The 14,201-nt window shown below is 36.6% G+C and overlaps 1 protein-coding gene across 2 annotated transcripts in view; it reads left to right on the forward strand.

Moving 5' to 3' along the window:
* The window catches only part of LOC136864274 (complex I assembly factor ACAD9, mitochondrial), a 161,092-nt gene that overhangs the window by 67,328 nt on the left and 79,563 nt on the right, over positions 1-14,201 (forward strand). For both annotated transcript variants that reach the window (XM_067141048.2, XM_067141047.2), the window contains one exon: positions 11,690-11,901. In XM_067141048.2, coding sequence (XP_066997149.2) covers positions 11,690-11,901 — 212 coding nt within the window. The remainder of the gene's footprint in view (positions 1-11,689; positions 11,902-14,201) is intronic.

Below are 14,201 nucleotides of genomic sequence, written 5' to 3' on the forward strand. Positions count from 1 at the left end.
TCCATATAAATGTCTGCTAAGATGCCAGAAAGAGGGTCGCCCATCGCCAAGGCTTTTTGTTCGTAAAACTTTCCATTGAAAGAGAAAAAGTTGTTGCTTAAGACAAAATTTAATATCTTCATGAATTCTTCAATTTCCATCTTACTAAGGCCGCTGTGTTTATTGATATTATCACTGATGATTCTTACAGTTTCTTTGGTAGGGATGTTTGGGTACATATTTACGACGTCATAGGAGCATATTGAGTGATTGGGTCGCAGCTTAAACTTGTTTAAAATTTTGCAAAAAGTGAATGAATTTTTTAAAGGATGTTTATTATTGAATACGTAATGTTTTTTTAGGAAGCTGTGAATGAATTTTGATACTTTATAGGTGGGGCTGTTTCTACAGTTTATGATAGGGCGTATTGGAATGTCCTTCTTATGAATCTTTGGTAAGGCTCTGGCTGTCGGAATACTAGGGTTCATGTTAAAAAGTTTTTGTTGTTCTTCTTCATTGAAAAGAAAGTTAGAACTTCTTATTAGAGTTTTTAGATTTCGCTGTATTCTCGTGGTTGGATCTTTGTTGACTATTGTGTATAGTTTGTCCTTAAAAAAGTCTTCTGTTTTTTGAATGTATGTGTTTTGATCTAGGAGAACTGTGGATCCTCCTTTGTCCACTTTTGTGACAATAATGTTGTTGTCGTCTATTTTCTTTTTTACGTTCTGGATCAATTTTTTGTGGTCGAAATTTGAATTTGCGTTTATTTCTTCCGCTAATTTTGGTAGTTTCTTTTTTACCTCAAATCTGGTATCATTTTGTTTAGAAATGTTAGCCTCGATCTCAGCTACTGTATTGATAATATCAGTCTCTTTTTTCTTGCTAGGCCAGTTATGTTTTAAGCCTTTATTCAAGATCTCCATTTCTTCTTCAGAGAACTGTACGTCTGTCAAATTAACTACTGTGGGTGTATTGTTCTGTGAGGGAGCCGCTTTTTGCATGTCTGAACTACGTTTTGGTAACCGTGATTGGGATGCTTTTAATTAAGATAGTTTCTTGTCGAGAGTAACTTGCTTCCTATCCAACAAAGCAATCAATTTATTGTCCACATGTAGTTGGAAAGAGTTCCATTTTAATGGATGTAAAGCCTGAGCTAACGCTAAATGAACTTTATATAAGTCAATTAAGCAGCAGCCTAAAACTATGATGTATTGTTCTGTGAGGGAGCCGCTTTTTGCGTGTCCGAACTACGTTTTGGTAACCGTGATTTTGATGCTTTTAATTGAGATAGTTTCTTGTCGAGAGTAACTTGCTTCCTACCCAACAAAGCAATCAATTTATTGTCCACATGTAGTTGGAAAGAGTTCCATTCTAACGGATGTAAAGCCTGAGCTAACGCTAAATGAACTTTATATAACTCAATTAAGCAGCAGCCTAAAACTATGAAACAGCTTGATATTGTACTCTTGTCAATTCCTTGACGTTACATGAGACCCAAAGTCAAGACGCTAACAGTTTCATTCACAACGTTCTTGACCAGTCTACTTACAACAATCGGTCTTTTAAATCTCCACTTGTGCATGACAACACATTTAAATATTAGTTACGTCAAGAACATGAAAATGAAAATCATGGGTCAAATAAGCTCCAGTTTTAATATCACCCTTTCTCAAGACTTATGATAAAAAAGAAGACCCATTTCATTTTATTGTTGAACATTTTAAGTTAACCAGAATAGAACTGCCAAGTTAAAACACATTTAATTTAAATTTATATTTTCAATCTTGACCAACCTACAAGCAACAATCAGTTCAAATCTCCACTTATTGTTGACGACACATCCTGTCAACAAACACGGTACGTCAAGAACATAATATGATATAGGGGTCACATAAACCCCGATATGTAATCCTCTTTACCAAAAAGAAGATCCATTTTAGTTTTGGACATTTTTCATATTAGATAGATTAGGACCAAAAAACTTAACTGTGTTAACTTATGTTACCCATCTTAAGAGTTCATTAATGTTTGTATATATTGTATATAATGTATATATTGTATATAGTGCATATATTGGAATGTTTATATTGGTTAAAAAGGTCCCAAACCTTGACCTAAAGGTTGTTTACAGGCTGAAGATGCCCAAAATAATGGGTGAAACATGTACCTTACCTAAATAAGTCTACATAAAATCATGTAGATAATAACCACATTAAACGTGGAAAGTATTGAATAGGTGGTTTTTTATTAAATTATCCTCTATATCTATGCCTATCTCTAAGGCAGTCGAGAAAAATCAATATCTGTTATCGATTACAGCAAATAGCGTTGTGGTCGTAACAACATACAAGACCGGTCGTAGATACAGCAGTGCGCAATGAGAGTTTGTTACTTACCAACACTTATCGGCAAATGTCCAACGTTTAAGTATAAAAATGCCGAAAACTGAAGTCACAACAGATTTTTCGAGGGTCGAAGAATACAACAGTGAGGGGTTCTAGGTATTTGATGCTGCAAGAAAGATTCTAATGTATCAATAGTGTACCAGTAATATTCCTAAAGTTGAAATGTGCGATATACACTGCAGAGAATCAGAGTGAAGCAAATGATTATAATTATAAGTGGCAAATAACAATCAGCGAAACTTTACAGATCGTAAAGGTGTTGAAAAATTATAGAGAACAATTTGTAATAGACACAAAAAAAAAAAAGCATTCACGCAAGCCAACATTCCTCTAGAAAAATAGGATAATCCTGGCATGAGGAAGAGAATGAATATAAAAGGAAAGATAAATAATACTGTCTTTACTGTAAAATATGACGGTATTGGTAGGCCTATTGTAAATAAATCGCCTGTTTGAGTATTAATAATGTTATTGTTTTTATGTCCCACTAACCACTTTAACGCTTTCCGGAGACGCTGAGATATCGGAATGTTGTCCCGCAGGAGTTCTTTTACTTGCCAGTAAACTAGTGACACGAGGCTGACGTATTTGAACTCCTTCAAATACCACCTGACTGAGCCAGGATCAAACCTGCCAAATTGGGGTCAGAAAGCCAGCGCTTTAGCCATCTGAGCTACTCATCCCCGACCGGGGAAAAAGAGCATATCCATGAACATCTTCCAGAGCTATATGACATTGCAAAATGCAATGAAAAAACATCTGGTTGAGGAAGTGAAAGAAGACAGTGTTAGCAAAGTTTTAGGAGGTTTTATAAAAGACCACAATGAATTTGCATCAAGCATTATGGTTTCTGACGTCTAATGTGGTCAGCGAGAGGAGCTTCTCTGCTTACACAAAGACACTTTCTGACTGTCGCACAACCCTGCATCCTGATATTTTGAAACCATGCTTAGTTTGTACGTTGGAAACAAGTAATTCAACGTCTAAAAATGTAGGCTCTGTATAAATATGTATCACAGGGCAGATCACCTAACTTCATTTCGGAGTATCAGTGATTAATATATTTATTTCTATAACAATTTGCATATTTGGTTTTTCTAAGATTTAATAACAATGATACATTACAAGTGTTTACTTTAAAACCCCTTATCACAAAGTTAGTTACATCTACCCCATACGCTACTACAAGGAAGATTTCGCAGGAAACATCGATCAGTATAACAACTTATTTCACGAAATACCTACCGAAATAGTGTCAGTTTTAACACTGAAATCAACAGTTTTATTTCACCAAAAAATAAGGCCCCTACTCATGTGCATTACCTTGCTACTTTTCGAAAGGTCAATCAAAAACCATTGATCTGCAATGAGGGCAGTAACGCACGTGGCAGATTCCCTATCTGGGTTGTTTACCTTGTCTTTTCTTAAATATTTGCAAAGAATTTGGAAATTTGTAGAACATCTCCTTTAGTAAATTATTCCAATCCCTAACTCCTCTTCATATAAACAGATATTTGTCCAAATTTCTCCTCTTGAATTCCAGCTATTATCTTCATATTGTAATCTTTCCTATTTAAAAAAAATACCATTCAAACATTTTCATCTACTAATGTCATTCTACAATGTTTCTCCACTGACAGATCGGAACTACCACTTATTGCAAGAAATCAGCTTCATTTCCTGTATCAAATCTTATTTAGATTAAATCAATATACCCACCGTTTTGTTACTAATATTTGCTTTAAGATTAATTATTTCTAGTACATGTTTCATTCCCTGGGAACATCTTCAGCTATGTTACATTGCATAGGTGAAATTACAAAGCATATTTTATCTTCTCTGAAAACATCATAAAAAGTACCTTCTTAAGTTTAAAAACTATATGAATATACAAAAGATAAAAATGATTAAATTTTATGAGGAGGGTTGAATGAGGCAGTGAAATGGGGAGGAAAATTGACCTACTTTGTTCTTATCTATTTTAAAACAATTTCTGTTTACTTGAACAGATGTTAAAAAAAAAAATTTGGTTTCCAGCACTTTCGTTCACTGTGAAGTGTATGTTTGCTAGTTGTTAATTATTTAAAAAGTTTTGTGAAAAATAATATTTTCTTGTCGATGTTCTGTTTTTATTACAAAACTGTTCTCTTCAGCTGCTCTTTTCCAAGGTGAATGTTGTCATTTGTTTTTGTTGTATAAAAATGAGTCTCTTGAATTCTGTTTAATGCGGGATCCCTGAAGCTGATTGCTGTCTTTCTGTTGTTGTTGTTGTTGTTGTTGTTGTTGTTGTTGTTATGAAATGAGCTTCCCCAAAATCTGCAAGGAAATAAAGTGGGGGGAATGCATTTGTATTAGTGTTTATTATGATGTGCACAAGGGAACCTAGTATTTAAAAGAATGGTATCTTACCTTATTATTACGGCAGCCTACTTTGGCCTTGGAGGGGTCTAGTGGCAACTGATGCAGCTTTCTGTCTTGTGAAATAACGATGTGTATGTTCTGAAGCCTACTTCTCCTTTGGGGGAGGCAGCGTTGTGGAGTGGGAGGAGGCATGTCGCTTATGGTCAATGTTTCAATGGCTTCAGGAGAGGGGTTAGGGGGAATAGATATTTTGGAGGGCAGAGTTTCCATCGATTTCTTTCTTTTATAGTCTGTGTTATTTTTTATGCCTTATGCTTCTAAATGTGCTAATATTCTTTCGTATAAAGGGTTCTTAATATCAATTATATAACTAAGGTTATTGTCCTGATTACCTTGTTGATCTAAATAAATATATATATATATATATATATACAGTTTCTCAAAAAAGTATTGGTCTGTCGAGATATGCTACATGTGAGGAGGAGGAATCGAATGGAATGATGATAAAAATTGACACATACTAGAATCCTTGATTATTTATCATCTTGTGTAACATGTACATTGTAAAAAGAACACAATTCTTCCACGTCCATATAACTATAAAACATAACTTCAACCAATCATTTTCACTTGTCACCAAAAAAGTATTGGTCTGAATTAACATAACACAGTTTCGTAATCCTTCGTGAATGTTTCAGTACCTGGTAGGTCCTCCTTTCCTCTATATAATCTCATCTAACCTATTTCGCATCGATCGTACCAAGGATTCCGTAGTTTCCTTTGGTATGTTATTCCATTCGGTAAGTAAGGCTTCTTTCAGGCCAGCTTTGTTTGATATTGCAAGTTTTCTCACGTTTTTCTCCAAATAGTGCTACAAATTCTCGATGGGGTTGATGTCGGGAGATTATTGTGGATTTTCCATCCAACGCGGTGTATTATACAACAGCCATAACTTCATGTTCAGGGCCTGTGTGTTAGGAGTCGTTATCTTGCGTAAACGTATACTTTGCTAAGAGTCCTATTTTTTGTATACTTGATGGGAGATGTGTCTTGAGGATGTTAATGTATGCTTTGTGATCCATAGTCCCTTCAATATTGGCTAATTCACCTACACTTTCACACTCGTGCAACCTCAGACCATCAGAGAACCGCCTTCATGTTTCACAGTAGCTGCAGGTTCTTCTCTTCAAGTTCAGAATTTGTCTTTCTCCACACAGCCACTCGTCTGTCTGACTGACCTGAAGAGGGTAAATTTACTCTCATCGATAAAAACTACTCTCTTCCCATCCTCATAGTTGTCATTTCTGTGCTCTTTAGCGTACGCAAGTCTCTTCTTCCTGATAGCCTTACTGATGTACGGCTTTCTACGGGCTGTTCTGCCCGCATACCCTCTTTAGCGTAGCCCATTTTGGATGATTTCAGATGACACTTGGTCTCCTACATCTTGTTGTAACGCAGCTGCTATCTTCGGCGCACTTAGCTGAAGATTTTGGGCCACATTACAATCTGCCGTTTGTCTTGTACTGATAACTTTGAGGGGCAGCCACTTCTTGGTCTATTTTCTATTATCTTTGTTCTTTTGTACCTGTACACAATATTTTTAACAGTGGTAACAGCTCTTCCAATAATTTCACTTATGTCCTTGTAAGTTTACCACTTTGAAATAGTCGCACTGCAATCCTTCTTTCTTCCACGTTTGTTTCTTTCATTTTCCTTCCGATTGCTAGCTGAGCACAGAAACACTGTTGAATATTACCTTCCAAGGTGTCAGCACAGGCACAATGAGCCCGAGTTGTGGCAGACAGCACAATGTCACGATGATATTTTTTACTAGACCAATACTTGTTTGGCGTGTAATGATGCACGCCGCTGTATTACTGGTCCGTTTACAAACAACATGAATCCCCTTGGCTCCATATTCAATCTGCCTATTTACTTGACTGTCCTGCATATCTACATGCGTGTAATTCCATTATATGCACCATTATTTGTACTATACTGTTCCATTCATACCATGGCTATGAGCAGACCAATAATTTTTTGAGCCACTGTACCTTCTAGTGTTTTTATGTAAACTGCCTTTATTTGTTTTATGTAAAATTATCAGATCTTGCTCTATAGTAGTGAACTGATGACCAGTTACACTCATGTTGACCCATAGAGGAAAATTTGTTGTGCCTCTCAGTGTTAACATGCTTGAGATATCTTACCGTAACACAGTGTCCAGTCTGCCCTACGTAAGATTTTTCGCATTGGTGACAGTTCAATTTGTACACCCCTGAATCTGAATTATTGTCCTTCCCTAGGGAATTAACGCTATTGTAGTTGAAAAATTTTGCTTAGTATTATTATTGAGTACGCAATTTTATAGTTACATTTTCTGAACAGATTCGTTACTGCATATATATTGGGATTGTTAAAAGTGAACCTAGCATATTTATCATTCTTCTTTATCTCAGGTGTTAGATTAGTTTGAAACTTCTGTTTGAATTTTCTAATTATTTTATTTACCATATTAAGTCCAAAACCATTATATTGGGCTTGTTTACAGATAAAGAGCAGTTCTTTTTTTCGTTCTACACGGGAGAGCCTGCAGATTACGAGGTGTCGTGTGGTCAGCACAACGAATCCTCATGGCCGTTATACTTGGTTCTCTAGACCGGAGCCACCACCTCACCATCAGATAGCTTCTCAATTATAATCGTGTAGTCTGAGTGGACCTCAAACCAGTCCTCAGATCCAGGTAAAAATCCCTGACCTAGCTGGGAATCGAACCTGGGGCCTCCGGTTAAGAGGCAGGCACGCTACCCGTACACCACTCACTGGGCTGGCTACGTAAACAACTTAGCCTACCAGAAATAGAAGACTTCATTAACATACTTAAATTTATTTCGTAATGCAATTACTTCACATTTAATAAAAAGATATAAAATAGGAAGGCCTCACTATGGGAGCTACTACCGCTTCTGGCATTTTAGTCAACATTTATCTGGATCATCTTGAACAGGCCAAATTAATAGGAAAAATAAAAGGGCTTAACCTGAGGATACGCCTTGTAGACGACACCTGTATAGTAATAGGTCAAAGAGAGAAGAATAGTGACAACATCCTCAATAATTCAAAATTCATTTGATTCCAAAATAAAGTTTAATGTAGAAAAGGAAAGAGGAGGTTCCATCATTTTTTTAGATGTAAATATAATAGGGGAAAAGGAGGAGTTTTCTTTTAAGATACATAGAGAGCCTACTTTTACTCCTACTATGATAAAGAACCACTCGTTACATCCGGAGTCACAGGCAAGTTCAGCGTACTATAGCCACATATACAGAGCATTCAATATACCTATCTCCCATGTAGAACGAGAAAAATAACTGCTCTTTATCCAAAAACAAGCCCAATATAATGGTTTTTGGACTTAACATGGTAAATAAAATAATTAGAAAATTCAAACAGAAGTTTCAAACTAATCTAACACCTGAGATAAAGAAGAATGATAAATATGCTAGCTAGGTTCACTTTTAATAATCCCAATATATACGCAGTAATGAATTTGTTCAGAAAATATAACTATAAAATTGCGTTCCCATTTTCACGCCAGGCAAATGCTGGGGCTGTACCTTAATTAAGGCCACGGCCGCTTCCTTCCAACTCCTAGGCCTTTCCTATCCCATCGTCGCCATAAGACCTATCTGTGTCGGTGCGACGTAAAGCCCCTAGCAAAAAAAATATAAAATTGCGTACTCAACTAGTAATAATACTAAGCAAAATTTTTTCAATTACAATATTGTGAATTCCATAGGGAAGGACAATAATTTAGATTCAGGGGTGTTCAAATTGAACTGTCACCAGCACAAAAAATCTTACGTAGGGCAGAATGGACGCAGTTTTACAGTAAGAAATCTTGAGCACATTTAACGCTGGGAGGCACAACAAATTTTCCACTATGGGCCAACATGAGTTCAACCGGTCATCAATTCACTACTATAGAGCAAGATCTGATAATTTTACGTAAAACAAATAAAGGCAGTCTACTAAACACATTAGAAAATATATATATATATATATTTAGATTAACAAGGTAATCAGGACAATAACCTTAATGATATAATTGATAATAAGAACCCTTTATACGAAGGAATATATTAGCACATTTGGAAGCATTAGGAATAAAAAATAACACAGACTATAAAAGAAAGAAATCGAACGAACCTCCATTCTCCCGAACATCTATTCCCTCTACTCCCTCTTCTCTGAAGCCATTGAAACCATGACCGTAAGCGACATGCCTCCTCCCCACTCACAGCCTTGCCTCCCTCGAAGAAGAAGCAGGCTTCAGAATGTACACATCATTATTTCACAAAACGAAAAGCTGCATCAGTTGCCACTAGGCCCCTCCAAGGCCACAGTAGGCTGCCATAATAACAGGGTATGATAACATTCTTTCAAATACTAGGTTCTCTTGTGCAGATCATAATAAACACTAATACAAAAGCTATAACCCATTTTATTTCATTGCAGATTTTGGGGAAGCTCATTTCATAATAACGACAGAAAGACAGCAATCAGCTTCAGGTATCCCGCATTAATTCAAGAGACTCATTTATATAAAACAAAAACAAACATCATCATTCACCTTGGAAAAGAGCAGCTGAAGAGAAGAGCTTTGTAATAAAAACAGAACATTGACAAGAAGATATTATTTTTCAAAAACTTTTTAAAATAGGAAACACACATATCATAGTGAACAAAAGTGCTGGAAACCAAATTTTTTTAAACATCTGTTCAAGTGAATAGAAATTGTTTAAAAATAGATAAGAACAAAGTAGATCCATTTCTCTTCCCATTTCACTGCCTCATTCAATCCTTTACACAGATTTTAATCATTTTTATCTTTTGTAAATTCATATAGTTTTTTTAAACATAACAAGGTGCTTTTTATGATTTTTTTTTTTTTAGTAGATAAAATATGCTTTAAATTTCACCTATGCAATGTGATATAGCTGAAGATGTTCCCAAGGGATGAAACTTGTACTATAAATAATTAATTTGCTTAAAACAAATATGAGTTTCAAAAAGATGTATATTTACTTTTATTGATTTAACATACCACTTAGTCGAGCAACTAGACTTCTTTCTCCCAAACTTTGCAAGATTTTTGTAACACTACTTTCTTCTCGGAAATCACTCAGATCGAACTGCTTTTCTTTGGATTTTTTTCAGTTCTCATGTTCTGTTTGGCAGTGGTAGTATGTATAGCCTGGAGTATGTAGTCAGACGTCTTACTAGTCATTCGGAAGTATCTCCAGAATTACGAATATCGTCATATAATGTATGAAATTCTCCTTGCTTCTCAAGATCAACATTCAAGACATGAACCCAATAACATCTCCTTTTCTTCTACCAATTTCCCACCATGGACTATCTAGGAGGAGTAAAACAGTGGCTGGTGGTAAAGACATACCAATGCCCCAGTTCTTAAATGGTTTTGACCGACCAGTCGGCATGGCTTGTGTGAATACTCACTCGCTAGGCTCGGTCTCGTCCTGTTCGGACGAGCTTCGCTCCGTCTGCAGTGTGAAAGCCGCCCTAATTTAGGACCAAAACAGTAATAGGCAATCCCAGACCTCCCTTGGCTTGATGTGTAAGGTGCAAAATCTGTTCTGGTTTTTAGAACATAATTGTATCCGGTTTTTAGAACATAATTGTATCCGATCATATTAAAATACCAGATTCTTGTTAAGAAGTAGCAATTTTGGTTGCTGTCTGAGAGCCCAGTGACTATATAGTGCCCTGAGGGAAGTGCCAAAAACCTGCTCGGCAATACAATCGAAAAAAGTAAAAAATAAACATCTTACCCTGAACATAATGTAGATGTTTAACAGGCAAGATCATTTGACAAAACTAGTTCCGTCTTCAAATAGAGCTGTTAAAATGCGCTCTGGCTCCTTCCAATTGTTGTGGCCACTCTCTGCTGTGTGATTGCCATGGACTGCCTAAGCAATACCAGCCGAATGCAATGCTAAGATGGGCCTTATGCAAGTCACCACAACTCGCTTTTTCAGTACAGTACCTGCTCTATTTATCAAAATGACAGGACATTAATGTCAAGATCCATAGGTATGCCATAGCAATCCTTTCGTGAGATACACTTTCTTGAAAAATGCTTGATCGAGCGTTTAGCGTCGATGGGACTGAAATTTCTGGATGGTGGATCCAGGAAATCGTTTCTTCGACGAGCGGATAATACTGGATTTTCACAACATGATTTAATGAGGATGCTCGTGGGACCACGCGATTTGAACGAATAATCGGGGAAGGTGTAGTTTCAGGGAACATATAATTAAGGTTCCACAGTATACCTACTTGTACCCCCCTTATTCATCATTCTAGTAGTAATAAATTATGTATATCTCTATTTTTCTTTCCAACTATTTGTTAATTCTAATGAATGAATGAATGAAAACCTACAACCTGTTTTCCAGCGGTGAGAGGCTGACGCGCTGCCGTCTAAGCCACAGAGGCTCTTGTAATTCTAATATGAAAGTAAATTACTGTTTGGTTATGTACACATCGTTTCTCCAATTATTTGTATCATATGTAGTCCAAATAAATGCCTACAAGACCCTTCCACACACCCCATTTTTCCTTCTTCTCCTTAACCACACCTAATCTTTTGGCCAGAGAGATGGTGTTGCCCTTTGGTGGCCTGCCCCACCACATGAGGCTGGGAAATGAAAGCTTAAAAAATAATTTAAAAATGCACGCTACAGCAGACTACTCCAAACGTTAAAAGAGAAGGCAGTTGGTAGCCAACTGGCCAGTGTCCACTTTCTTGATTATGAGCTATGTATTTTTTTTTAATGCGAGTGAAAAATAAATTCATTTTATGGAGAATTTTGGAATGTTAAATAGGTATATAGCGAGTATAATTTGTTCTTCTTTAGCAATATTGAAGAAGCTGCTGAAGTTGGCCACAGAATCTTCTATCAATAAGCAATACTTTGGGAGATCACTACAAGACTTTGGCTCTGTAAAGAAGAAGGTGGCAGAGTTGTGTTTAAGGATATACGCAATAGAGAGCCTCACATACCTCACTGCTGGTCTCTTGGATTCTTGTGACTTTGTAGACTGCAGAAATGAGTCTTCTATTGTTAAGGTATGATGCTAATTTGCTGTGTAGTTAGGATCTCCTTTTTCCTATGTATGAACCATAAATTTATATATCATTGAAAGTAATTTTTTTTACTTCACCTCAAATTTATAAACCCTGAGATGTACTACACTATTCCTGCTTACACAGATCAGCCAAGAGTCACTATAGTAAATTAGTAAGATCACTCATCAGGAAGAGTGAGATTCAGGGAAAATTAGTAAGACAATAATATTATTGAATAAACATTAATTTATTTCTCATACATTCATTAATGAAGTACAAGTTTTATAATAATTTCCATTTGTTTATTTTTGTAATATGTAAAATATTTGCAACTGAATGAACAATAATTGTAATAGAATAAGCTGATAGCAGATGCACTTTCATTGTCAACAATAAGCTGAACTATTTGATGACAGAACTTAATCTTTATTACTGTATTCATTCATTCATTCATTCATTCATTCATTCATTCATTCATTATTTATTTACCATAAACCTTTACAGTATCTATGGAAGGCCAGGGAAAAAGGACAAGCCCCCTACACGTAGTGCCCCCTGACCTTTGAAATAATTACCTAAATCCTAAAGTAAAACAGTCAAATACACTATTTACAGGTAAAGTAACAAAGTATAGCCTAATATATACATATTTCTCATTTATACAACCTTTCACTCCCTCGTTCATTCTTCCACATATTCGCATGCATTTTCTCACCGTATGTGCTTCCTAACATAACATTTAACTATATTTACATTTCTACATTTAATGTTGGCGGGTAGATCGTTCCAAAGCCGCGCTGAACGAGCAAAGAAAACTAGTTTGTAGGACTCAGTTCACGCAAAGGGGGGTAGAAGGAGAGTCGAGGGAATGGTGAAAGGTGAATGGCCCCTGTGAGGGACTTGTGTAAGAAGATGATGTCGCTTTGTTTACACAAGGAGGCGATTGACGGGAGGGAAGACGGGCAGCTGTTCTTGTTCCTCTGTTTGTGCGTTCCATTTTAGTTGTTCAGAAAAGGTTATTCCTAACAAATTGTATAGTTTTAACCTGCTCAATATGTACATTATTAATGTTATATATATATTCTACTGGGTGTCAGGACCTACTTAACCTAATGTATTTACATTTGCCAGCATTAATGCTGAGACCGTTGACATAACACCACACCGCTATAGTGTCCAAGTCCGACTGTAACTTCAGACAATCATCTGCACATTGTATATCCCTGTACATTACAGTGTCATCAGCGTACTGAGCTATGGTTGAGGTCACACATTTAGGTAAATCAGAGACAAATGCATTAAATAATAAAGGTCCGAGGACGGTGCCTTGACATACTCCTGAGGTTACTTTAACGGTCGATGATCAACTCCATCACACACAACACGCTGTGTTCGACCCTCGAGAAATGACCTTAACCATGCCAGTATACTTCCCCTAACATTCATCTGTCTTAATAGGCCAGGCTCTTTGGCTGAATGGTCAGCAAATGGGCCTTTGGTTCAGGGGCCCTGCGTTTGATTCTTGGCTGGGCCAGGGATTTTAACTGTGTATGGTTAATTCTTTTAGCTTGGGATTGGGTGCTTGTGTTCATCTTAATGCACTTGTATTCATCTTCATACAACACACCACATTACCAACAACAACAGAAACTTGCAATAGTGAATACATCCCTAAACATGGTTTGTGTCAGGAATGACATTTGACCGTACAACTGGGCCAAATCCTCAACAAGTGCTGAACCCAATAATAAAGTTGGAGAAAAGGTGAGGAAGAAGGAGGCATGTCTTTTGTTGTAGTCATATGTTGCTCTTTCAGCATTGGTTAACACTTCTTTTGATGGTTCAGTTGGGTGGCTTGGTTCAGGAATGGCCGTTTGCATGGTCGAGATAGGTGATAATATACAGTCAACACTCAAATTCTACAGGTTGTTTTATTCTTCATTATCATGGGAAAAACTTTATCTTTGCCAGCATTGGAATGAGGAATTATTGAACCAATTTTGTTTATCACTTAGTCTCTATACCTCAATTCTCCACTTCATAATTTCAGCTCAAACAAGAATGCCCAAATGATATGCTTGCTTTTTCTGTATCTTAATTTTGCAATTGGACTTCAAACAGACGCAGAGATGTAGAAGTGCTGTTGCCATCTGTAAGTCACGATCATAATCTTTTATTCCATAATCATAATAAGCCATCTCCCACTGTCAGCAGCCCTGAAGATGGTTTACCATGGTTTCCTATTTTCACATCTGGCAAATGCTGAGGCCGTACCTTAATTAAGACCATGGTCGCTTCCT

Source organism: Anabrus simplex, chromosome 2 (genome assembly GCF_040414725.1).
Source record: "Anabrus simplex isolate iqAnaSimp1 chromosome 2, ASM4041472v1, whole genome shotgun sequence".
NCBI classification, from domain to species: Eukaryota; Metazoa; Arthropoda; class Insecta; order Orthoptera; family Tettigoniidae; genus Anabrus; species Anabrus simplex.